We start from the raw sequence: 26,584 nt of genomic DNA, 5'->3' as shown, positions 1-26,584 counted from the left end.
CGAGTCGCTCAGGACACAGCCATCTCTGCCCGGCTCTTCTCTGCTCAGCTCGCCCCACTCTCCCCCTGCACCTGCTGGTTCAGCCCACCCAGATAGACAACCACAGCCATTCACCAGGGGAAAAGGACCAGGTAATATTATCAGCAATCACAGTCCTCTTCCCCTGCACAGACTTCCTGAGAAAATGAAGGAGCTGGTCTGTGCAGGGCAGCTGGTAGCTTCAGCACTCAGATCCTCACCGCTCCCAGATTCAGCCCTCACATCTATCAGCCCCAGCCTAGACCCAACCTGGTTGTTAAACGGTGACTCCTCCAGCCGCTTCCCATACAGGGCCAGTTCTTCTCGCACCAGCCGGGCCCGGGCAGATGGCTCCAGAGGCCCCAGGGCCACCACGTGGGCACCCTGACTCTGCTCAAGGGTCTCCCCCAGGCCAGAATCACTGGACACGCTCAGCACTAGGTGCACCCCCTGTGAGATTTGGACAAAAGGGTAGCGATGAAGAAGGAGAGCGGGGAGAATATTGTTGGAGAAGCCCCTCTCCCTATATCATCCCACCTCGCCTCCTTCTCACACTCACCCGGGGAAGGGTCTTTGGGATCCAATCTGAGATCAGCTGCCCACGCTGGTCCACCAGTCTGTCAGCCCCATCGACGATCAGCACCAGAGGCTGGCCAGTTCTCAGGGACTCAGCAGACTTGGGCAGTAGCCTCTGCTGCAGCTCCCACACCAGGCCCCTGTGTGCAGAGGGGGAGGGCCAGCGTCAGTGGGGGTGGTATCAGGGGCTATCAGCAGGCCGGTCTAGGTGGGGGAGAAACACACCTGTAGGTGCTGGGGAGGGCACTTGGCTCCTCCAGTTGGCTATGGAGATAGGCAAAGAGGCGCCTGAGCAGGGTGAGGGCAAGACTGTGGTCAGGGCGGGCCCCTGAAAAGTGGAAGAAGACTAAGGGGGCCACCGTGGCCCCATCCGGAGCCTGCAGGGCTGACACAAGGGATGCCTGAGGGGGAAGAGAACAGAAAACATGGTCACATACGCCAGCTTCCGGTGCCCCACCTCCTTAGCCCTCCTGAGCACACGCAGCCCTCCCTCCCTCCTGTCCAGGCCTCTGGGACCCTGTACCAGGAAGGCGGTCTTGCCCTGTCCCGACTGCCCGGTCACCAGGCTCAGCCTCCCCTGGTGCTGCGTGAGCTGCCGCACTGTGTCCTGAAGAAGGCGTGGCCGGGCAGGACTCGACGGCTTCTTTAGCTGCTGAAAGGTGGCCTGGACCAAGTCGTCATCTGGGATGGGCACTGGCTGCTCCGGCTGGGCCCCAGGCTGAGGGCACGTGGGGCAGTGACTGTCTATGTTTCCACACTCCTCAGGACCCCAGGCCTAAAACTTCCAGCACCCCCACCAAGTCACTTCCCACCCAGGACCACCCTACCCCCTTTCCACTCCCCTAGCCACCAGCACTCCTGCCGACCTGGAGGTAAAGCTTCTGGATCATATTCCACACATCCTGCAGAACCAGCTGCCCAAACTCCTCCAGCCCCCCGACATAGGGCCGGCCAGCTGCCACACCGCCCCACTCGCAGCAGTATCTGTGGGCAGAGCGAGCACAAGCAGGGTCAGAGCAGGCCTGGCCCCCCCCTCATCGCATCTCTCCAGGCAGGTGCTCCCTACCTCTCCCAGCTCACCTGCGACAGGTGATCCCTTCCTGTCTGCTCAGATAGCTCTTCAGTTCTGAGATCCGACGGGCAGCCTCTTCAGACTCAGAAATAAAGTCCGATTTCCAGGCATCTGGCACAGAGCTGACCACCAAAGACACCCCAAGAGTGGGGCTGGATTCAGACCAAAGCACCTCTCCTCTGCCAGCCACCAGACCTGGCTGTGGTTCCCTGAAACTCCTCAAGAAACTGCTCCAATGGAGATCTCCCGCCTTCAGCGGCAAGGCAAGCTCTCTGATTCCTGCTTCTCCATCCTAGGCACCCCCTCTTGTACTCTGAACATTAGGAAGAGAAAACACCCCCACTGAGCCCATCTGGCCTTCTGTGAAGGTACCTGAGGAAGCTAGAATCCCGGAAGTAGAGGAGAGGCTGGGCAGAAGGCTGCAGGCGGAGGCCCCGATTCAGGAACTGCATCACCTCCATCTCTGTCACAGAGCGACCTGCAGGGTACTGCTGGGCCTGCAGGGAGAGGGCAGGGAGCAGGTGGGTTCAGTCCTGGTCACACTATCCCCTCCCGTGAGACCTGCCATGACCTGGGGCACTTCACCTCGGTAACGTTCCCCTCTCTCTCCAGACACTAGCCAGTAAAAATAGAGTTAATAGCTAACATTTATTGAATGCCTCTCACAGGTTGGACATTTTTTTGAGCCTTCTTGAAATAGATTTCTGATTCTCATAATAACCCTGCAATGTAGACATCACTGCTTCTCCTTAATATAGGAAGAAGCTGAGTCTAGATTAGTATAAACCATTTTCCATTAAGCCTCACAATGATGGAAGAGTGATCAGAACCCAGCTCTGTCAGATGGCAAAGCCTAATCAGACCGACCGCCTACCTCTCGCATCCTGTGGCCAACCCAGAGGTATTTCCCAAAGGAATTCCCTCACCTAGGACTTGGTCACTCACAGAACCTTCTGCCTGTGTTTCACTTCAAGTCTCAAGGATCTGCCTGTGCAGAGTCCCGGGGTTCTCGACACACTGTGACTTCTCCCACCCCTGCCCCAACCGTGTCTGTCTTACCCAGCGGAAGTGAGGATGGTCAGGGAGGCTGTAGTTGGGGGGAACATAGCCATAGCGGGAGCCCAGGATCCCCACAAACAGCTGCGAGTTCTCCACCTCCCCGAGGCACACTTCCAGCTGTCTGCAGGAAGGTTATGGGAGCACCGTGTCAGGGAGACTGGGCCCGGCTCACATCCCATAGCATCCAAAGAGCACCTCTGGCCCACAGCCCTCAGCCATCCTTGCAGCCCCAGCCCTGCCGCCACTCAAGCCCCTCATCTCCAACCCAGCCCCTCTTCTCAGCAGCCCCCACACCTGTTCCGACGGGTCTCCTCCTCAGTGATGCCCCAGCGCAGATCGATGGCATGAAGGCTGATGCGGTAGGGGGCGGCTCGGGCCTGCAGTGCTGGCAGCAGGGACCTCAGCAGCAGGTCCCGCTCCCCATGCATGTCCCGGAAAGTGGAGGAAATGAAAAGCCGGATGCTTCGCCACCTGCGGGTAAACCAGGGGTCAGCCCATAGACAGGCCTGTGACCACCCCTCACCCTGCTGAGCCAGGTACAACAGATGGCAGCGGGTATCCAACTGGCCTCCAGGGAGTAACAGGCTTGTAATGTCAAATGCAGAGCCTAGAAATTAAATCCCACTGGCTACTTCTCGTGTTCCCCTCCTGTGTCAGCAATGATTATTATGCATCTACTATTCTGCCCATGAAATGGGCCCGAGTTGCACTGTGAGGTAAGCACAATCATTCTCTCTGATTTGCTGATCAAGAAACTACAGCTTGAACTTCCCTGGTGGCCTAGTGGTTAAAAATCTGCCTGCCAGTGCAGGGGACACAGGTTCAGTCTCTGGTCCGGGATGATTCCACATGTCATGGGGCAACTAAGCTTGCGTGCCACAACTACTAAGCCCATGCTCTAGAGCCCATAAGCCACAGCTACCGGGCCCACACACCACAACCACTAACGCACGTGTGCCTCAAGTCCGTGCTCCACAACAGGAGAAGCCACCACAATGAGAAGCCTGCATACAGCCACTAGAGAATGGCCCCACTAGCCACAGCTAGAGAAAGCCCACACCCAGCAATGAAAAAGCCCAGTGCAACCAAACATAAATAAACGAAAGAAACTGCAGCTTAAGACATCAAGCAACTAGCCCAAACTTCAGCTACTATTTGGCAAAGCTAGGATGAGAAAGCCATGGCCCGTGCCAAGAAGGCCTCTGTCTGAGCCCTGGTGCCCAGTGCCTGCCTCACCTTCTAGCCCCCTCTCCCTAGTACAGTAAGGGACATGCTCACCATCTGTGTTAGACAAACTCCTGCCTGGGAAGAAGAAATGTTCCTCAGCAAATAGAGCAAGCAGCATCTCAACAGCCAGAATTTCAGTCACTTGAGTTTCTCTAGGTTTCAACTAAAGCCCCTCCCAGTTCACAAAGCCATCAAAAACAGACTGACCCAAGCTGGGAAACGGGAGCCAAGGGGCTTGGCATATTCTCTTCCAGTGGCCGGAGAGACTGGACCCCTGTCTTCCCTGGGGGTGGTGGAATCTTGAATATTTTGTCCATTTGGCCTACATGTTCTAGAAGCCGGGAGGCCCCACGCTCTGCAATGAACCTGAAATAAAGAGTGACAAAATAAATGAGAACAAAATAGCAGAGTGAGAGGAAATCAGGAAGGTCTTCCGAGGAGGCAAGGGACAAAGATATGGCTAAATTAGGTCAACCAGTTCATTGGAGTTTCTTTGGAAGATTACCATAAACATAGATTTAAAATAAGGAAGGAAGAAGAACCAGAGGAATGAGGGAATCGAGAAGAAACCCAGGCATAGCCCCTTCTGTGTGCATGGTTATCACAGGCTTTCTGTTGGACCAGGGGCAACTGGGCTGAATGAAGATGTAAAGATTAAGGTTGATCAGCTCTGGGCTTGATTAGCTCTGTACCAGCCATGAAAGCTCCCTGGGAAGGGAGGAGCATGAAGCTTCCTAACATCAGGCAATGGGTGGCATCCAAAGGAAACGGAAGAGGAGAAAACGAATAAGTGGGAAGCCTAATAGTGGAGAAAAAAACGAAGAACAAAGATTTCTGTAGATCAGGCATAAATAAATAAAGTTAACATGGTACTTCCTCTGAAATGGAATGGAACAAAGGCCTCAGAGAATGAATAGAAATGATGGGACCAACTCCTGAGTTGTACCCTTAAAAGCAAACAGTAAAATCTGCTATGTTCCCTTTTCTCCTTTCCCACTAGATTAATACAAAAATGATGGCTGGAGCTGTAGCAGCCAACTTGAACTATAAAGTAGAAAGAGAGTATTTGAAAATGGTGGAGCAACAGATAGAAGATGACCAGGTACCTGTAACATCATGTTGCTGCCATGTCTAGACAGCTGTAAAAGCAGAATAATCTTTTATCTTGCTTAAAAATGAAGTGGTTAGAGCAGAAGCCACAGATAATCTCTAAAAGATGTTCTAACAAAGCCCCCAACCTCTCCAGTGTCCGTGCTATACTCACTTCAGTATCCCATCAGTACAGCCTGAGAGTGTCACGTCATTGGGATTCAAATCGGTACATCTGGCAAAGAAAGAAGAAGTCACTAGCAGTCAGGAACAGTGCCAAGGACAGGGAGTCACTGCCCCCAGCACCCTAGGATGGACCACCACCCCGACCTCTGCACCTTCAATAGGGTTCTGTGCTAGACTAGAACTGGGGTGGACCGTCACAAAGGGGTACGGGGCCAGGCTGAAGACTTCAGAGAAGGTTCCGGCACTAGAAGCACAACAGAGGTAAGAGGCAGAAATGGGGAGGGGCCTAGAGAGTGGGAGTATCCCAAGCTTTAGTAGGGACAGACAGGAAATACGGATCACTATCTGCTGGAACTGAGCAAGGACCATGAGCGCCCTTACAGGTAACTTGCCCTTAGGAGAACACCAACAAAGAGGCACTTGGGATTCACATGCTGCCAGAAGAGCTGTTTGGCTGCATTTATCAGTTTCTCGTTTGTAGTTTGGCCAAAGACAATGACCCTGTCCACCTGTAAGATGAAAGGGGAGGGGCTGAGACCAGGGAGGTGCCAAAGAGCTCAGCATATCAAGAGACAGGATCTCTGAGGGCAGAGGAACAAGGAGAACTCTGAGGTGGGTGTAAATGGCCTTTCTGGAGCATACTTAGGGTGCAAAAAGTCATTTCACCCTGACTTGAAGAGCATCAAAGTGGATTAGGGGTTGCCAAGATATGAAAGCAACCTAAGTGTCCATCAAAGATGAATGGATAAAGAAGATGTCACACACACACACACACACACACACACACACACAATGGAATACTACTCAGCCATAAAAAAGAAGGAAAATTTGCCATTTGCAGCAATATGGGTAGACCTGGAGGACACTGTGCTAAATGAAATAAGTCAGACAGGACAAAGACAAACACTATATGGTATCACTTATGTGTGGAATCTGAAAAATACAACAAACTAGAGAATAAAACAAAAAAGAAGCAAACTCACACATACAGAGAACAAACAAGTGGTTACCAGTGGCGGGCAATATGGGGGTGGGGGTGGGAGACAGAAATTACTGGGTGTAAGATAGGCTCAAGGATGTATTGTACAACATGGGGACTATAGTCAATATTTTATAAAAACTGTACTTGGAATGTAACCTTTAAAAATTATATCAAATTTTTAACAAAAATAAAAAATAAAGTGGAGTTTGGGGTAGGGGCAGTGTGTAGCTGGCACATTTAGGCTCACAAAAGCTGACTGTCAAACTTATGGGAACTCTGTGAGCCAGCTGTTAAATATGGCCACCATTAAATATTAAATTGTATAAGTTCACAGTCAAATAAATTACATTAAAAACAAAGGTAATAAATACTAAAACATCATCACTACCTAATTATTTTACCACATTTCACCATTAAATACTCTTGACCTTATTTACATCCATGTTATATATATTATAGAATTGCTATACAAAGGTGTGCTACTGAGCAACTCTTTCTAACTCTGTGGTCAATGAAGCATGTGGATAGTTTGAAATCAGTCATGGAAGAAGTATTTATACCATGGAAATTAGCAAAAGCTATTAACTAAGATGATTTTTCCAGATTGCTATTTGGAAAATAGCATAAAAAAAATATTTACCAGCATACCACTGAGTAGGGGGTTGCAGTCAGCAGGGTATTGTGCATAGGTTACAAAGAAGCTTTGAAAAATGAGATACATCCATGTGGAGGAAAACATGGAGGAAGGGAGAGTTTCTCAGGGAAGGAGCAGTACTCACAGGGACCCTTTGGGTAGCCAGAGACAGCAAGTGCTTCCCCAAAGTAGTCAGGGACTGTTCACAGTTTTCATCTGACTTCTGAAGGAAAGAAACTCATGTCATGCAGTTGCACAAGAGATGGTCAGTAAACAACAAATACTGTAGTCTGCTAATCTTCAGAACTGAGTAGATCCGAGCCTTTCCTGAAGTTAGCTGTTCCCAGGCATCTGTCTAGTTATGCAGTTTTGCAAGGTAGGGGTGAGTGTCTGACCTGAACTTGAGCTTGGAGTTCGGTGGCAGTTTTCAGGATGCCTTCCTCTGCCTTAATCACAGCAGTCTTCACAATGCCCCCTCCACACAGCAAAAGCTCCACCTGCTCCGTCCGTACCATCATCATCGCAATCAACAGCAGCACATAGTTCAGAGGGGGCTGATTGGACAAGCATCAGGGTGAAATCGGCTCCCCTATTTTAGAATCCACTTTGCCCACCCAAATCTGGAGACCAAATGTCTCCGCTGGTTAGGGAAAAGTGGACAAAGTCCCCAACTGAAATAGTTTCAAAAACTTCTCTGGTGGTCCAGTGATGGACTCCATGCTCCCAATTCAGGGGATCCAGATTCAATCCACGGTCAGGGAAGTAGATCCCACATGCCACAACTAAAGATGCTACATGCCACAACTAAGGCCTGGCACAGCCACACAAGTAAATAAACAAATCCTCCCCCCTCAAAAATAGAAGGGCTTTCCAGGTGACTCCGTGGTAAAGAATCCGCCTGCCGAGCAGGAGCGTCTTACCCCTTGTGGGTTGCTCTTGGGAAGGATTCTGTCTGCACTGGCATCTGTCAGATAGACCAGGAGGGTGCGGCCTGGCAGTGGGGGCAGGCTGTGTCTGACCGAGAGGTTCACAGCTGTCTCCAGGGCCTGTCGATACCGAGCCAGCATCTCACGGTCACATTTCCACTGTCTGCAGGCAGGAAAGAAACAGACGGAGGGTTCAGGGGCTTCTCTGTTTGCCGCTTGGACGCAGACGGGAAGATGAGAACTTGCCACTCAAGTATCAAGTTTCCACCCATCCACAGCCCGTCTCCAGTGTCAGTAGAAAAAATAGGGACAGAACTTCCCTCGGCCCCATTCTACAGGACTCTGCTAATCCACCCCATGGAGTAGACCCACTCTCAGACACTGCTTGCCATGCTTACCACATCAATCCATATTTACTTCATGAGGCAAGATTTAACTGCAACTTTTTTGTGGGGTGGGGGCTGTGCAGGGCAGCTTCGGATATATGAGCTGCCTAACCAGGGACAAAACTGGCCCCAGTAGTCAGAGTACCAGGAAATTTCCAACTGCTGCTTATTCTTAAATTGCAATTTGAAGAACAAACACTAACTTCTTACTCTGAAAAATGGCAATTAAAGGGAAAAGAAACATTCATCCCACCTTTCCAAGACAATCTCTATTTCAGAGTAACTAAATAGCTTTAGTTCACAGAGTGGTTCTTTTCAGAGCTCCAGCTAGTAAATATGGGGAATGATAGAAAATGTATCATATTATTTGGCATTTGTTTTTAAAAACATTTTCAAAAACAGAAAAGAGAGGGATCAGGAAACGAAGGCTGGTAAAATCTTGATTTTTCACTGAATGGGAGTCCATTATGTTATTCTCATTACCTGTGTACATGTTTAATTTTTTTCATCATTTTTTTAATCTAGAGAAGCCAGCAGTCTCTACCATTGCCTATCCAGTAGAAATAAATTACAATTAATGAAATGAAACTGAAATTATACATGTAATGTAAGTTTTTCTAGTAGCCATATTTTAAAAAGTAAAAAGAAACAGGGAAGATTAATATCACATTTAACTTAGTCTAATGTATATATGTATTTTTCACTTCAACATGTTAATACAAAAATTAAAAATGAGATATTTTGCATCCTTCTTCACACTGCCCTCAAAATCCAGCACATCTCAGTTCCCACTAGTCACATTTCAAGTGCTCAAGAGCCACATGTAGCTGGTGGCTACCAAACTGACCAGCAAAGACACACTGTTAGGACTACACCCTCAGCTTAATTCTTTAACGGCCCTGTGTTCAGCCACTGATCCACTGACGCAGGCGAGTCCTGGCCACTGAGCCCTATTAGAAGGTTAGATGAGACCTGCATTTGTCTTGAATGAAAATGAATGAAGCAGTATCTAAAAGGACAACATACTGGGAATTCATCAAGCTTACTGAACCGGTTTTATACCTATCTTTGAGTCTGCTTGAGGATAACAATCTTTATATGTATCAAAAGAGAAAGGAAAGTGAATGGGTCAGAAAATTCACAGAAGAAAGAAACAAAAAGAAAAAGAAACAGATAAGACAGAGAAGAAAAAGAAAGAAGAGTATGAACCAGAGCACAGGTGGAGAGGCACTATCGTGGACAAAGGGAAATGCTACATAGGCTGACAGAGTCCACAGAAGCCAACAAGGCAACCACAGATAACAGAGTGAGGCCAAACACTGGTTTTGTTTCACGACCTCTCTGCAGGACAAAGTTAAAGACTAGGTTTTCTACGCAAAAGACGATTGGGAAACAGTGACGTTTCAGCGACTGGGATGACTGACAAGCATGTTTTCACAGAATAAAAGCTAGGTTTCCAGATGACTTCCAAGCCCTTTTAGGGTGCCTCTCACGCCCACCCTTTGCTCCCAGATAGCACATACTCACACACACACCTGGCCTTGTGTATTTTCAGCTTCTTCCGCTTGAGCTGTTCATATATCACAGGGATCATCATTGCTGTCCGAAGTTCCCGACGGCTTGGTTGGCGAAACTGCCAGGAATAGGCATGCTTCTTGCCATATTTTGTGTTTTTAATTATTATCTGCTTTATCAGTTGTGTGTTGGAAGGAAATGGCAACTCTGGGTGGCAACAGGTAAGTATCTGAGTTAGGCAGCTTCTATTCCCTCCTCTTATCTTCCCATCAATGCTGTCTTGAGTCCTGACTCCTGAGGCTGACCAGTGTCTGACCTCTGCCCACCCCCCCTACACTGTGAGTGGAAAGTAAGAGGCTGAAAATACCAGTGCTGCTATCTCCTCTGTTCTCAGACATGAGAGATAAACAGGAGTTGGAAGAAGAGCTATATTACCTTTCTTTTCGAGTTGAGCCTCAAGGTCATTGATGGAATCATGAGCATTAAGGAATCTGAATGGAAACTGCCGACTGTGGATCACCGTCTTCTGCAAAGCAAGAGAGGGGTCATGAGCAGAGAACCAAGAGGGATGGGGAGCATCAGAGGCTTCAGAGGCCAGGAAGATGAGATAACCCCTCTATTAGACCTGTGGGAAGGTGGGAAAGGACAAAATAGATATTAGACAAAGGTAGAAAAGAATAGATGTCCTGAGAGACGATGAGGAAAGAAAAAAGGAGAGGAAGTAACAGAAGGTTCCGTTTCTTTTATATCAGACTCCCTCCTAAGTGAGTTAAATCACAGAAATGATCTCAGAAGATAAAAAGGAAAGTTCTCAAACAGCGTAGTTGCTATGACCTTCCCCAGCCACTCGGAGAAGCCTGGCTCCCCGCCCCTCACACGTACAGCATGCTGGAGTCTCTGCAGCACAAGCTCGTGGTGACGGGCGCTGATTCCAACCCGCAGCAGGTTGCGCAGGTTCCGAAGCATGGCCATGAAGGGAAGCTTCCCACTGTCTGCCGAAGGTAGACATAGGGTGACAAAAGCAAACAAAGGATGAATGAGAGAGGTCAGAGGTCAGAGCAAGATGATCAGAGGCCAGGTAGAATATTCACGTTAGAGGAAATGAGGTACTAATAAGTGATCTATTGTCCACAAAATGTTTTAAAGGCCTGGAAAGATAAAAATTGGGTTGCCTGGTCTTGGAGCAAAATCTGTACATTTATGGAATTAGCTATTTCAACAAACAACTTAGGTCATCACTTTGTTGGCTCCAGTCCTGAGACTGGGCTCAACTGGCAAAATACATTCTCTACAGTAATGATTTCCAAACTTTTTAGATGGCTAAAAGAGAAATTTCCAAGTGTAATCTTATAAATTATATACATGGAGTACTAGCAACCATGTAACATGGACTAAGTGATTACAGGGGTTCAATCTGTTTAGTAAATATTGGAAACACTCTTTCGATAAAGGTAGACATGAACAGGAGGTGTGATATTTTTCCTGGGTACCCCCCCAAAACACACTCGGACCACATTACAGCTCTGGCCTATGAGGCCCCAACCCACATCCCAGTCACTAGGCCTACCATCAACAGCTTTCATTAGGAAAGTGGTGGTACGTTTTTTAAGGTTATATAAGTCTCATTTGAATTATAGCTAGAAAGCTTTCAGCCTCCTGGAAGTCCTGGGGTTCTCCAGTCATAAGTCTTCTTCTGAGTTTGACTGTGTAAAACAATTAAGTTGTATACACAGTGTAAATGGAATGTGACAAGTCATGACCTATTGCATCCTTTGTCAACTCATAAGTTTTGCTCAAATGTTGCTATATATGAAAGATATACCAGATCCATTTGATAAGAAATTAAATTCAATATCATATTCTTTGATACACTAGAAAATAAAATGAATACTCATTCTATAGATGAAGTAGTTCACTGATTTCATTCTAAAAAATTTGTTAATGAGTTACTAATGAGTCTCTGAGGACCAAAGAGGGATCTGTATATCTAATTATATTTTATCTTATATCGTATACTTTATTTTTTTACATTTATCTTCATAGCTATATTTATATAAGTTATGTAGTTCCTAAAGTACATAATTTATTAGTACACGTATAAAATTTTTAAAAATACATGTACATATATTCTGGCGTATCCCAAAAATTATCTCTGCAATATATAATCCAGTGGGCTGGGGACCACTGGATTAGATTATGGGCATTTGTCTCAACCAAGATAAATGGCACAGTTTTAATTTTCAGGGTCAGAGGGAGGAAGTGGAGATGATGCATACTAGAATCACCAAAACATGCTAGCTGCCATCCAGGTCTCTTTATCCCACTCTACCCAAGTTGTACCAAATGTTGGGGAGGGAGAAGGTTGTCAAGCATGTGTATATGTGTGTGTGTGTCTTTTGTGTTTTAATTCTCATGTGATTCTGATATATACACCGTCAGTGACAATTACAAAGTGAGAGGGATGATAAGCAGCTGAGCTATTTGGTCTGCCCTGAGTACAATCTCTAAGTGAGAGCTCACAGAGAAAGAAAAGCCAGCTTGGGTTTCTGAAGCTCCAAAATATGAAGTCCATAAAACTCAAAGAGCCAGGACTTTCTCGTGGTCCTTTCTGCTTGTCCAGTGGATGGATAAGAGTCCACCTTGCAATGCAGGGGACTCGGGTTCAGTCCCTGGTCAGGGAACTAAGATCTCACATGCTGTGGAGCTACTGAGCCTGCATACAACTAGAGAGTCGGTGCAACACAATGAAAGATTCCACGGGTGCAAGGAAGATCCCACTCACCGTAACTAATACCTGACACAGTCAACTAAAAACCAAACAAACGAAAACAAAACAAACGCAAGACACCCGCAAGCAGTCAAAAAGTCTACAGTCTGATATTTTTCAACAGAAAGAAGCTGATTTTAAACTTTCAAAGATGGAGGAAGTAAAAGAAAACATGGAGTAAAAAGGGCCTTCTACAGTTAAAAATAAACTAGCCAGAAAACAGACTGAGAGTAAGTTGGTCCTCCCCACTGAATTCTTTTTACTCATGTGGGCATATGACCTGGAACATCTGTGTCCTAAAAACGGGCTTTGGTGGAGATTTCAGTGTGCCATGTCCCAGTCCTACTTTGTCTGGAAGAGTGACACAGGTATCGACACAACTGATGTCAGAGAGAAGGTAATGCTTTCGTCATGTATTGATAAAGGCTTGTATTATATCACCTGACATATCACCTAGTCACGTCTGAAATTATGACCTACCTATGATATCAGTGCTATTCAAAGCAGAGGCCACTGGCCACTTTGGTGTGGTCAATGGCAGACCTGTTAAATCCAATCATTTCCAATGATGGAACTACCAAGTGAGAATAACTGTACCATGCCATGGAAACTTCTCTTTCAGGGGCCAAAATGTAGAGGCATGAGTGAGGAAGACAGGAAGGGAGCGTGATAGTCAAGGTCACTCTACCGATGAGTTCCTCCCAGACGGTGGCCTTGTTTCCCCGTGAGCTCAGCTCCCGCTCCCAGGTCTCTGGTTGAGCGAGCTTCATCCGCTTCCCGGCTCTGCTAGAATCCCAGGGCCCTGGGAGGTGGCTTCGAGAAAAGGCCTGTAGGTTGGAGGGGTATCTGAAACAGACAAGGAAAAACATCATTTCAAAGGCATCGGAAAATAACTCGGAAAGGAGCAGTGAGTCCGTCAAAGCCAGTAAGTCCCAGTTAAGGCCAGGTCTGCTCAAACTATAAGGACTGGGGCTATGGGTGTTGAAGGTTCAGGGGGTAATCCAGATGGAGTGTGCATCTTCTCACCTGCAGCCCAGCAGGGCCTGGACAAGCTGTGCAGGCTCATGGATGTGCAGTCTCTGCACCAGCTTCTTCAGGGTGAACCTTTGCTCACTCTTTTTCTCTGACGTGGAACCGTAGGTTGCCTCAAACTGTGGAAATATTCCCAAGTCCCACAGGGGTCATTCAATCTATCACATGGTCATTTTCTTCAGAAAACAAGACCATCCTACACCTAGATTTGACAAAGAATAGGACTAAAGAGTAAAACTCTTCAGCGGCAGGAGCTTCTGAGTAGCTGTGTGGGGTCACTGTGTTTCACCTATACAAGTTGGACTATCAATGGTTAACAATGGATGAATGGCTTGTCAAAAGCAAGATGGGGATTGACTAAACAGAGAACAGCCGGTTCTTAGAGGGAGAGAGAGGGAAAGCAGCTCTTATTTAAATCATTGATGGGCTTCCCTGGTGGTCCAGTGGTTAAGACTCCAGGCTCCCACTGCAGGAGACCTGGGTTCAATCCCTGGTTGGGGAACAAATGTCTGAGACTTAAAACATGCAACTGGAGCACAATGTAAGCTGTGAGGAGTTTAAAAATGAAAGAAGCTGGCTTTCAGAATCTTCTGTCTTAGAAGAGCTAAGTTTGGGATATATTAATAGGATGAAAAGACCAGTGGACCAACTGAAGATGTGTTTTCTTGTAATACTAATATATTTCCCTAATAATCTTATTTTAATGACGATGATATCATCATTCAGATCCAGGTATTGTTAGAAATCCTTTAAATACAGTAACTGATTTAGTTAGTCCTCACAAAAAACCCAATGAAGTAGGTCCTGCTATTATTCGATTCATTTTATATGTGAGGAAAATGAGGCAAGAGAAGGTAACTCATTTGACCAAGGTTGCACAGCTAGCAAGTAAGGAGTGGGGATGGGGTGGGATTCAAAACTAGGTGGCCTGGATCCAGATTCTATGCTCTTAACCACTAAGCGTGTGTACGTGCACATGCTAAGTCACTTCAGTCGTGTCCGACCCTTTGAGACCCTATGGCAACCGTAGCCCGCCAGGCTCCTCTGTCCATGGGATTCTCCAGGCAAAACTACTGGAGCGGGTTGCCATGCCCTCCTCCAGGGGATCTTCCCAGCCCCACGACTGAACCTGCATCTCTTGTGTCTCCTACGTTGGCAGGTGGCTTTTTACTACTAGAGCCACCTGGGAAGCCCTAACCACTAAGACTAGTGTTATTAAAGTAAACAAGAAAATAAAAAATTTTTATTTGGCTTATTTTTTTTAATTTGTGGAAGGTGGAGATTTCATGTTTTTAACTCACTTATCCAGCTGGACATGACATCTGTCACTAAAGAATGATACCAAGGAGAGCAAAATGGAAACAAAAGGAGCCTTTCCCAGTGTTCTCAAAGCCCCAAAATCACAGCTGAGAATTCCAAGGACACTGGCATGTGCCTACTACACCCACTACTAGTATTTCTAGACCCAGTGGAATTCCATTCGAAGTATTAATTGAGAAAAGATTGTACATGTACATTTAGAACCCCAGAAAAGCACTCACCATCCTCTGTTCACCTCGAATAGGCCAAATGAACCTTGGCAAATAGGTCTGTGTCTCAGAAAATGTATGTTCCTTCTGTAAGGACAGAAAAAACCGTTTCAAAAAGGGAGGCGATGGTTGTCCCTAGAGAGATCCATTCCAACAGCCCATCTCTATCCAAAGGAAGCGGCTGGGAAAGAGGAGGGCCCCACTCTCTGCTGCCTGAGTGCTACTCAGCTCCTCTGCATTTCTCTGACTCCCTCTGTTCCTGGTGGTAGAAACATGTCAGTTGTTTAGAGGAGGTTGGGGCGGCGGGGGGGAAATCAGTGTGTTCCCTCACCTTGCCCACCCCCCACCGCCAACTTTCTGGGGAAAAAGGGGCCAGGCTGTAAATGACCAGGGTTGAGGCAGGGACTGACTGGAGGGCGGGGTGGCCGTCGGGGGCGCCGCTTGGCCCGGTGCTTCCGAGGGTTGTACTTAGCCAGCTGGTACTCATCAAACTGGGAAAATTTGTCCCTCATCGCAGCACGCAGGCAGGCAGGCAGGGGAGCAAGACAGTCTTCCTGTTCTCCACACAGGAGCTGTCAAAGAGATGAAAAACCATCAAGGGTGAGACCACTTCATGGGGTTCAGTGACAGCACAGGATACCAAGTCCCCATCCCCAGCTCGACAACGACAATTTCTGTGGTTCTGGACCTGTCAGCAGACTTCTCAGAGTCTCCTTCTCTTCACTGTAAACACGAGGTCCAGAGTATCATCAATTTTTCTCAAACTCCGCCCAGCCCTTCTCAATCACACCCTCCCTGTTGGGCAACCCAGCCTGGTACTGCAAGAAACTGTCCTGTCTGGGCACCGGGCTTGAGACAGCAGGTCAAAGTGTCTGAGAGTTTTCTTCAGGGATGCAGTGAGCAAAGGAAAGGGAACCAAGTGAGAATCCAAGCTCGGGAAACTGAATGCCGTACCTGGTAGAACCTGGCTACCTGGATCCAATCGGAAGGCAACTGGACGATGGCACAGAAGTACCGTCGCAGGTAGGGGCGGCAGAGTGGCAGGAAGGCAGCAATAGCCAAGACTTTGTTGGCCACATCCCGGACATTCAGCTGCTGCCTGGCGTACAGAGATGCCTAGGGAACAAGGTAGGTAGCGCTGGCCTCTCAGCCACCTCTTCATAGCATCGTGCCATAAACTAACTTCCTTATCTAACCTGCCTGCATAAAACCTTTCCTGAGCCCTCCATATTGTCTATAAAGTCCAAGCTTCTTGGCTTGGCATTCTACATGCTCCATAATCTAGCCCTTATTCACCAGTCTTCTCCTAAGTCTCCATACCCCCCACTTAAGGGTCTTTAACCCTTTCCCTGTTTGGAGGGCTTCTCTGGCAGTTGAGACAGTAAAGAAACTGCCTGCAATGCAGGAGACTCAGGTTCGATCCCTGGGTTGGGAAGATCCCCTGGAGAAGGGAACGGCAACCTACTCCAGTATTCTTGCCTGGAGAATTCCATGGACAGAGGAGACTGGAGGTCGCAAACATTAGACATGACTGAGTGACTAATACTTTCACTTTCCCTCTTTGGAAGACCCCTCTCACTTTTCAGACTGCTGATTTATCCTGCCATCTTCCAAAGTCTAATAGGAAATATTTTCCCCCTCTTCTCTGCTTCTGAGATATTTGCTATCTACTACTCCATTTGCATTTACATAATATCTGGGATTGCTTTTCTTTCCCTAACAATACCACACATGCCCTAAGAGCCAGATCCAAGTATCATTATATCTTTTGGTATAGCCCTCAAGGCATTGTGTATTTAGCCTGTGGGGCTTCCCTAGTGGCTCAGAGGTTAAAGCGTCTGCCTGGAATGCAGGAGACCCGGGTTCGATCCCTGGGTCGGGAAGATCCCCTGGAGAAGGAAATGGCAACCCACTCTTGCCTGGAGAATCTCATGGAGGGAGGAGCCTGATAGGCTACAGTCCATGCGGTCACAAGTAGTCGGACACGACTGAGTGACTTCACTTTCACTTATTAGAAAGCAGATATATTACTTTGCTGACTAAGGTCCGTCTAGTCAAGGCTATGGTTTTTCCTGTGGTCATGTATGGATGTGAGAGTTGGACTGTGAAGAAAGCTGAGTGCCGAAGAATTGATGCTTTGAACTGTGGTGTTGGAGAAGACTCTTGAGAGTCCCATGGACTGCAAGGAGATCCAACCAGTCCATTCTGAAGGAGATCAGCCCTGGGTGTTCTTTGGAAGGAATGATGCTAAAGCTGAAACTCCAGTACTTTGGCCACCTCATGCGAAGAGTTGACTCATTGGAAAAGACCCTGATGCTGGGAGGGATTGGGGGCAGGAGGAGAAGGGGACGACCGAGGGTGAGATGGCTGGATGGCATCACCAACTCGATGGACATGGGTTTGAGTGAACTCTGGGAGTTAGTGATGGACAGGGAGGCCTGGTGTGCTGCAGTCCATGGGGTCGCAAAGAGTCAGACACGACTGAGCGACTGAACTGAACTGAACTGAAATTACTAAATAAACAAACCCTAGTATACTCTTTCTCAATCCTCTCTTCCCCTCCTCCTCAGAGAACCCTAGGGACTGGGCCTCAGGCTCACCCAGAGATCCTACTGGCTTCCTAAGTAAAGCTCCTCCCGCCCCTAATACGAAGCTGCCCACCATCCCCCTCATACACCATAACCAAATTCCCCTCCTCCTAGCTTCCCACTCCCATCCCTTCCTTCACGTCACAATACCTTGAGGATAAATTCAGGCTCAAAGCGGGCAACTTCGCTACAGATTTTGAGGAGGAAAGCCTGGGTAGAGTCCGCTGCGTCATCTGTGTTTACATTTGCCACCAGCGAAGAACACAGAAAACTCATGAGAACCATCTGGGAATTGAGAAAGAGAGGGAAGAAAGGGGGGAAAGGGGTCAGAAGGACCAACTTAAGCATCCACTCAGGCCAACTTACAAAGGCAAAGACAGACAGAAAGAACCCAGATTCGGGAAGATGGCTAAGAGGTTGAAAAGAGGATTAGCAAGTGAAACACCAGAGCTCCTGCCCCCTCTTTCCATTGAGGGGATCTGGATCAGCCTTTGGTGATCATTCTTCTAATCTTCCTCATGCCCTCCCCTCCACCACCACCAACCTCTCCCAGCTCCAGAACTTTTACCTTCACTTCCTGAAGGACTTGTTCAGTAGGCTCAGGATGAGATTCAGAGTCCCCAGGGGTGAGCTTCAGGGCCAGCTCCTCCATCTCTTCCTCCTCTCCCAAGCTTAGGCTATAAAAAGGCATTTGAGCCTCTGCCCATTCCTTCTCTCCTGGCTTTTTCTCTCGTGAAGATGACCACTGACCCTGGGGATACTGGCAGTTATTAATCCCAGCATACACCAGCAGCCCCTCAAACAGACAGAGAGCTGAAAGCAACATCCAGGGCTAGGAAGAGTCCACATCTACCTTCTAGCACCTAAACTCCTCTCCCTTCAACCCTAGCATGGATCTATCCTGTCTGATGGAGTGAGACACACACACCCTTTCCCAAATCAACATTCTGAGTATTTGCTCAGATGATTCATGATCTGCTTTCATCTTCTTATTGATTTCATAGCCTAGAAACCTGGGGCCCCTCACAACACATCTTCTAATTGATATTAAGGTATTATGGAGTTAGAAGAAAAAAAGACCAAGTCCCAGATTAATCCCCCAGCAATCGTGATCTTACTCTCTGAGCCTCAGCTTCCTCATCCTCTGCCACCTACCTGTTGGGGCTGTTAGAAGATTAAATGGGATATGTGTATGACTCTTTGCAAATTGCAAAGCCCTAAATAAATGTAAGGTGGCAGTAGCTGCAATCCTGACAATGACCCTATGAGGTGGACTTTCACTGACTTCATCTTAAAGGTGAGGAAATTAAAGCTTTAAAGGGTTAAGAGTCTTGCCCAAGATTGAGTGGCTTGTAATAATAGGCAGAGAAGGGGGAAGGCTCAGATTCACCTTTCCCTCAGTCCAAATCTCAAGTCTCCACAGAAGGAATGTGTATCTGTCTATCGATCCTGACCTGTATACCAAGGGTGTTTATATAGATGTGTAAGTGGACGTGTGTTTGCACATGCACACACAGTGAAGTGATCCAGGGTATTACAGCTGTGTCTCTGACTGACTCTGCTACTGCAATATAATGCCAGCTCTCCTCCCACGCAGAGGCTTTCTAAGAACAAAATCTACTTTTGTTCTATTTTCAGAATCTCTGAACTATATGTGCAATAAGAGTATTGATGCTGATGAAGACAGCCTTTGGGTAAAGGGCACCGCAGGCAGAGACTGTGAGGAGAGAGGGTACACAGATGCAGAACAGAGGGACACCGTGGCACTGAAAGCTAGTGACTACAGCATCTAACACATACGGCTGCAGTGAAGAAACTGCCTGGAGCCATTACCAGAACTGCTTCCTGAACTCTCTCTGGGGCAGAGATGGTTTTCGAGACCCTAGAGCAGGTCAGAAGGCCTCGTCCGTCAGAGAGGCACTGCACCCTCAAGGCTGGAGGCTCAGAGAGCAGGTGGTTGCTGCTGTTCAGGCTGCACAGATCAGCTTGAGCCAAGTGAGATATCTGGAGATTCTGGACCAAGGGGCTGATAGACACAGTGCTCTTTAAAATGCTGAGTGTGGCCAGGCACCGGTTTTCCAAGGAGAGGATGTCTGAGTGGGCAGACACATGCCTGGGTGGTTTCTCCAAGGTCTTCAGGTCAGGAAGGGTGGCCAGGCACCGGTTCTCCAAGGAGAGGATGTCTGAGTGGGCAGACACATGCCTGGGTGGTTTCTCCAAGGTCTTCAGGTCAGGAAGGGTGGCCAGGCACCAGTTCTCCAAGGAGAGGATGTCTGAGTGGGCAGACACATGCCTGGGTGGTTTCTCCAAGGTCTTCAGGTCAGGAAGGGTGGCCAGGCACCGGTTCTCCAAGGAGAGGATGTCTGAGTGGGCAGACACATGCCCGGGTGGTTTCTCCGACATCTTTGGGTAAAGAAATGTGGCCAGGCACTGGTTCTTCAAGGAAAGGATGTCCATGTGGGTAGACGCACACCCATGGCATTTCTCCATGACTGGGGCCCAACCTGTATATAGCTAGAAGGAGAGAAAGACAGATGATGAGCAGCTGGCTGTACTGGGAATGCATGTGTACTGCAACTAAATCTTTCCCATAGTCCTCCTGGTAATGCCAGTGACCTGAAGGTAGAGAACAACCATTAGTTTTTCTAGGACTGGGTTCATTCCAAGGATATATTCAGGGAGTATTTAATTCAGAGTATACAGGGAGTATTCTAAGGAGGAGGAATAGGGAAAAGATAAGGCAGAAGTTTAAGAGTAAGGAAGTCTTAAAAAAAAGAAAAGAAAAAGAAAGGGCTTGACAGGAAAGGAACATGTCTTCACATGAAGGGGTAAGGAAAACTCTAGACCTATCAGTATGATCCCAACTTAGCACAGGAGCCATACTGGTCATCAGGACTGGATTCTTGGTGAAAGAAAAACAAACATCTTGATCAGGTATCAATACTCACCACCTCTATTGCTTTTTTTCTCCAAAACTCCAGATGTGTTTTTAATGAGCTGCTGCTGCTGCTAAGTCACTTCAGTCGTGTCCGACACTGTGCGACCCCATGGACGGCAGCCCACCAGGCTCCTCCGTCCCTGGGATTCTCCAGGCAAGAACACTGGAGTGAGTTGCCATTTCCTTCTCCAATGTATGAAAGTGAAAAGTGAAAGGGAAGTCACTCAGTCGTGTCTGACTCTTCACGACCCCATGGACTGCAGCCCACCAGGTTCCTCAGTCCACGGAATTTTCCAGGCAAGAGTACTAGAGTGGGGTGCCATTGCCTTCTCCATTTTAATGACCAGCCATGTTTAAAAACCAGACTATATGATGATCTTTTACTTTTATCTAGTTTCACTTTTTCTATTTCATATTCAGTGCTTCATTTCATTTATGTTTTCCAATTTCTTTGTCTCTTTAATTTTTTAATGTTCTTGCTCAAGCTTTTATCAAGCATAGTAGAAAAGGCTTTGTATACATATATATACTGTATGTATAATATATATTTTAGAGAACATGAATTTTTGCCTAGCTAAAAAAATTATGACATTTTGATTCCACTTGTTTGACTCAGTATGAATAGAATGTTAGGATTCTAATTTTTTTTTTTAATAGATACAAACAAGCAAAGGTTTACTGTATAGCACAGGGAACTATAGTTAATATCTTGTAATAACCTATAATGGAAAATAATCTGAAAAATAATATATGTATAACTAATCACCTTGCTGAGCACCTGAAACATTGTAAGTCAATTATACTTTAATAAAATATATAAAATTTTTAAAAAAGCAATTTTAAGCAGAAAAAAAAAAACACATCAACTTCTTGCCTCTTACTCACTCTTTAACCAACTACATAGGATTCTATCCCCACTAGTTCTCCAAGGCTATCCTCTTAGATAACTAATAAAATTCTGGTTACTACAAGAATAGACATATCTTGGCCCTTATTTACTTTATCTCTCAAGTATACTATGACACTGTGATCACTCTCTCACTGAAACTCTCCCTTTGGCTTCCATGGCGCCATCCAGGTTTTCCTTTTAAAACCCTGACTGCACCTCTTGGGGATTCTTCCTCTGCCATTCCTTGAATATTGATATTCCTTAGAATTCTTTTCTAACCCTTCTATATACTACTTTTTCAGGATGGTCTCACCTACTCTGTTGCTCTAAATAACTGCTACGTTGGCAACTCACATATTTTCTCCATGACCCAGGTCTCATCTGAGCTTCATACTCATTTATCCATTCCCTTGTTGGACATCACCACTTGGATGACCCAAAGGTACCCAATACTCCATAGATCCCAAAGGCATCATTTTACTACGTCTTCCCGAAATCCACTTCCCCTCATTGCCCGCTCAGCTTACAGGGGTTTGAATAAAATAGGCTTGAGTTTGAATTCCGATGAGACCTTGGACTCGTTCCTTAAACTCTGTGCCACAGTTTCCTCATCAACAAAACTGAAATAAATTCCTACCTCATAAAGTTGTACAGGAATAAGTAAGAAAAAAATATATGAAGCACTTAGAGTAGTGCCTGGAGCTTAAATGCAAGTTGTCATTTATTATTATTATCATCCAATAAACTACCAAATCCTATTGATTCTACTCCTTCAATATCTCCCAAATCTAATTCTGTTTTGCCTGTCACCATCTTTGCTGAAACGCTCCAGTCCACATGGCACCCAGTACGTAGCTCTACCTAAAGGAGCTCCCAATACGTACCCCAGAGAAGCAATGGCAACCCACTCCAGTATTCTTGCCTGGAAAATCTCATGGACGGAGGAGCCTGGTAGGCTGCAGTCCATGGGGTCGCGAAGAGTCGGACACGACTGAGCAACTTCACTTTCACTTTTCACTTTCATGCATTGGAGAAGGAAATGGCAACCCATACCAGTGTTCTTGCCTGCAGAATCCCAGGGACGGAGGAGCCTGGTGGGCTGCCGTCTATGGGGTCGTACAGAGTCAGACACGACTGAAGTGACTTAGCAGCAGCAGCAATACATACCGAAGCCACCATTTACTGCATCACTTTACTTCATCAAGATAAAAATTTATCTTGTTAGGTTATCTGCCTCCTTGTTCACCATTTCTCCTTAATAAGATAAACCTCCCTGAGGGTCAGGGCTCCTTTGTCTGGTTCACCTCTGTATGCCCAGCATCACACACATAACCTGGCTTCTAATCTCCCAGTCTCATTTCTTCCTGCTACTCCCATCTAACTTTATACTTGAACCATACAAACTCTTTTCAGCTTATGAATTGCCGAGGTATCTCTTGACTCTCGATCTTCGCACAGGCAGAGGCCTGGAACACTCATCCTTCTACTGAGACCACCCCTCTTCCCCAGCCTCTTCTTTAGTAGGCCAAATTCTACTTCCTTCTCACTCTGAAGGCCTCAGTTTAATAGTCGGAGCCTCGGGTGAAACCCAGCCCCCAGCCTGGTACAGGTGGTCCTTCTATGTTCCCACGCTGTACTTCCTCAAGCAGAGAACACATCTTTGTATTGTAATTGCCTGTTCATTTGTCTTTCATCCTCCTGGACTATAAATTCCTGAGGACAAAGACCCTTCAGCCTTGTTCACCATTGGTGGAACAGTGCCTAGTCCATAGGATTCAGAAGTTTTTGAAAATCTGGTGAAACCTATGGAGCTTTTTCACATGAGTATATACTAGTTTGCATTCAGTTTTCAGGAAGTCCACCCATGTATCTCCTAGAATCTCCATTAACTGCCAATTAAGAACTTCCATTGGACAGAATGCTTGAATTAATATTATTAGGAATGTATATACTCTCTTTTCACTTTCATGCATTGGAGAGGGAAATGGCAACCCACTCCAGTGTTCTTGCCTGGAGAATCCCAGGGACGGGGGAGCCTGGTGGGCTGCCGTCTATGGGGTCGCACAGAGTCGGACACAACGAAGCGACTTAGGAGCAGAAGCAGCACATACTCTCTTATTTGGACAAATGCTTATCTCCTATTTACATTTAAGTATCTTAGGAAAAAAGTATGTTGTAGGATTAAGTCAGTCATTTAATCTTTAATATGTAAGAGTTTATGTACTGAAATACAGAATACTTCCAAGAAAACTTGAATGGACTGACAATCCAGAACCAGAAAGGACAATGGATATCTCACGGGACATCAGTGTGGGCAAATGGAATGAAGAATGATGGCCTGGATGTCCCTGGTGACTCAGTGGTAAAGAATCTGCCTGCCAACACAGGAAACACAGGTTCAATCCCCGGTCAGGGAAGATCCCACACGCCATGGAGCAGCTAAGCCTGTGCACCACGACAATTGAGCCTGGGCTCTAGAGTCCAGGAGCCGCGATGACTGAGACCACACACCACAAATCCTGAAGGCCACAAGCCCTAGAGCCCGTGCTTCGCAACAAGAGAAACTACCGCAGCGAGAAGCCCCGACTCACCACAAATAGAGAAAAGCCCTCACACAGTAATGAAGACCCAGCACAGCCAAAATTTAATTAATTTACAAAAAGAACGATGGCCTGACTTGCAGCAACAAGGATGTAACTAAAGATCATCATAGTAAGTGAAGTAAGTCAGAAAGAGAAAGACAAATACCATATATCACTAATACATGGGATCTAAGATATGGCACAAATGAACCCATCTACAAAACAGGAACTGACTCACAGACATAAAGAACAGAGTTGTGGTTGCCAAGGGGAAGGAAGGGAGGCAGAGGGATGGACTGGGATTGGTACATACAAGCTATTGGGGTTGGTAGAAACAAACTATTACATTTAAAATGAATAAGCAAGGTCCTAATATATAGAACGGGGAACTGTATTCAATATCCTGTGAAAAACCATAATCGAAAAGAATATTTTAAAAAATGTATATGTGTATATCACTGAGTCACTTTGCTGTAAAGCACAGATTGGCACAACACTGTAAATCAACTATACTTCAATCTTTAAAAAAAAAAATCTAACAACAACAACAACAAAAAGAATGACAGCCTGTATGCTTTGTACATTTCCCTCATGTCTTTGTGCTATATAAGCCCCCAGCAAAAGCAGTGGGGAATCTCAGAATTGACTCAAGATTTTAAAAAGAAGTCCCATAATAAAGTTACATGTTTTTCTCACCCTGGTGTTCGTGAAGGAGATTCAACTGACCTACAAATGAAAAGTAAAAATCCCCATTTCGAAATCCATTCTCTAGGGACAACCACTGCTAAGTTTTATATGAAGTTTCAGAAACTTTCTATGCATATACAAGTACATGTAGGGTCTATGCTTCTTCTTCTCCCATATCCACCACCCCCTCCTTTCTTTTGCTTTCCACAAAGAGGATTCTTCTTTGATGGTTTGATGTCAGCACCTTCTATCATTGTGAAGCAGAATTCATCGAGTCACTGGACTGTAATCTGGGGGCTTCCCAGGTGGCTCAGCGGTAAGGAATTCACCTGACAATGCTGGAGACAAAGGTTTGATCCCAGGGTCAGGAAGATCCCCTCAAAAAGGAAATGGCAACCCAATCCAGTACTCTTGCCTAGGAAATCCCATGGACAGAGGGGCCTGGCAGGCTATAGTGCATGGGGTCACAAAGAGTGATTCCGCTCAGTTCAGTTCAGTCACTCAGTCATGTCTGACTCTGCAACCCCATGGACTGCAGCACGCCAGGCCTCCCTGTCCATCACCAACTCCTGGAATTTACCCAAATTCATGTCCATTGAGTCGGTGACGCCATCCAACCATCTTATCCTCTGTCGTCCCCTTCTCCTCTTGACTTCAATCTTTCCCAGCATCAGGGTCTTATCAAATGACTCAGTTCTTTGCATCAGATGGCCAAAATATTGGAGTTTCAGCTTCAACATCAGTCCTTCAAAAGAACACTCAAGACTGATCTCCTTTAGGATGGACTGGTTGGATCTCCTTGCAGTCCAAGGGACTCTCAAGAGTCTTCTCCAACACCACAGTTCAAAAGCATCAATTCTTCGGCCCTCAGCTTTCTTTACATTCCAACTCTCACATCTATACATGACTACTGGAAAAACCATGGCCTTGACCAGACAGAAGTTTGTTGGCAAAGTAATGTCTCCGCTTTTCAATATGCTATCTAGGTTGGTCATAACTTTCCTTCCAAGAAGTAAGCATCTTTTAATTTCATGGCTACAGTCACCATCTGCAGTGATTTTGGAGCCCCCCAAAATAAAGTCTGACACTGTTTCCACTGTTTTCCTATCTATTTCCCATGAAGTGATGGGACCAAATGCCATGATCTTAGTTTTCTGAATGTTGAGCTTTAAGCCAACTTTTTCACTCCCCTCTTTCACTTTCATTAAGAGGCTCTTTAGTTCTTCTTTACTTCCTGCCATAAGGGTGGTGTCGATTCCAGCTTGTGCTTCCTCCAGCCCAGCATTTCTCATGATGTACTCTGCATATAAGTTAAATAAGCAGGGTGACAATATGCACCCTTGATGTACTCCTTTTCCTATTTGGAACCAGTGTGTTGTTCCATGTCCAGTTCCAATTGTTGCTTCCTGACCTGCATACAGATTTCTCAAGAGGCAGGTCAGGTGGTCTGGTATACCCGTCTCTTTCAGAATTCTCCACAGTTTATTGTGATCCACACAGTTAAAGGCTTTGGCATAAACAACACTAAACAGAATCATACTTTAGAAGCTGTAGTGTTAGGTTGTTTCAGTCCTTTCAGATTCTTTGCACCCCCATGGACTGTAGCTCGCCAGGCCCCTCTGTCCATGAGATTCTCCAAGCAAAAATACTGGAGTGAGTTGCCATGCCCTCCTCCAAGGGATCTTCCCAACCCTGGGATCAAACTGGCATTTCTTATGTCCCCTGCGTTGGCAAGCGGGTTCTTTACCACTAGTGCCACTTGGGAAGCACGTTAATAGCTACCACACCTTTAAGTTGACTGTGTGACACTCTACCCTGCTTAAGCACAGCCCAGGTTCCCTTCCAAGGAGCATACAGAACAAGGAAGAGGACCCATTCTCATTTGGCCTCTTCCTCCTTCCT

The 26,584-nt window shown here is 46.5% G+C and overlaps 1 protein-coding gene and 1 non-coding gene across 7 annotated transcripts in view; one reads left to right on the top strand and one right to left on the bottom strand.

The window, feature by feature from the left end:
* The window catches only part of TEP1 (telomerase associated protein 1), a 40,855-nt gene that overhangs the window by 13,983 nt on the left and 288 nt on the right, over nt 1-26,584 (bottom strand). For 4 of the 6 annotated variants that reach the window (XM_052647412.1, XM_052647410.1, XM_052647413.1 and 1 more), the window contains exons 2-27: nt 19,420-20,100; nt 18,155-18,337; nt 17,737-17,871; nt 15,953-16,114; nt 15,409-15,570; nt 15,011-15,085; nt 13,464-13,588; nt 13,126-13,283; nt 10,553-10,662; nt 10,106-10,196; nt 9,691-9,877; nt 7,764-7,932; nt 7,239-7,397; nt 6,989-7,066; nt 5,609-5,736; nt 5,217-5,276; nt 4,160-4,318; nt 3,020-3,196; nt 2,726-2,846; nt 2,039-2,163; nt 1,675-1,788; nt 1,461-1,578; nt 1,118-1,312; nt 820-995; nt 578-734; nt 289-468 (exon numbers count right to left, since the gene is read on the bottom strand). In XM_052647412.1, coding sequence (XP_052503372.1) covers nt 289-468; nt 578-734; nt 820-995; nt 1,118-1,312; nt 1,461-1,578; nt 1,675-1,788; nt 2,039-2,163; nt 2,726-2,846; nt 3,020-3,196; nt 4,160-4,318; nt 5,217-5,276; nt 5,609-5,736; nt 6,989-7,066; nt 7,239-7,397; nt 7,764-7,932; nt 9,691-9,877; nt 10,106-10,196; nt 10,553-10,662; nt 13,126-13,283; nt 13,464-13,588; nt 15,011-15,085; nt 15,409-15,570; nt 15,953-16,114; nt 17,737-17,871; nt 18,155-18,337; nt 19,420-20,076 — 4,161 coding nt within the window. In that variant the 5' untranslated portion in view covers nt 20,077-20,100. Of the gene's footprint in view, nt 1-288; nt 469-577; nt 735-819; nt 996-1,117; nt 1,313-1,460; nt 1,579-1,674; nt 1,789-2,038; nt 2,164-2,725; nt 2,847-3,019; nt 3,197-4,159; nt 4,319-5,216; nt 5,277-5,608; nt 5,737-6,988; nt 7,067-7,238; nt 7,398-7,763; nt 7,933-9,690; nt 9,878-10,105; nt 10,197-10,552; nt 10,663-13,125; nt 13,284-13,463; nt 13,589-15,010; nt 15,086-15,408; nt 15,571-15,952; nt 16,115-17,736; nt 17,872-18,154; nt 18,338-19,419; nt 20,101-26,584 lie in introns of those variants that run through there. The other 2 variants (XM_052647411.1, XM_052647409.1) reach the window with 2 other exon arrangements.
* TRNAS-GGA (transfer RNA serine (anticodon GGA)) lies at nt 16,810-16,881 on the top strand. The gene has a single exon. It is a non-coding gene; the product is annotated as a tRNA-Ser (tRNA).

The sequence above is a fragment of the Budorcas taxicolor genome, chromosome 10, assembly GCF_023091745.1.
Source record: "Budorcas taxicolor isolate Tak-1 chromosome 10, Takin1.1, whole genome shotgun sequence".
Taxonomy (NCBI): domain Eukaryota; kingdom Metazoa; phylum Chordata; class Mammalia; order Artiodactyla; family Bovidae; genus Budorcas; species Budorcas taxicolor.
This window is presented reverse-complemented; position numbering and strand designations above follow the sequence as displayed.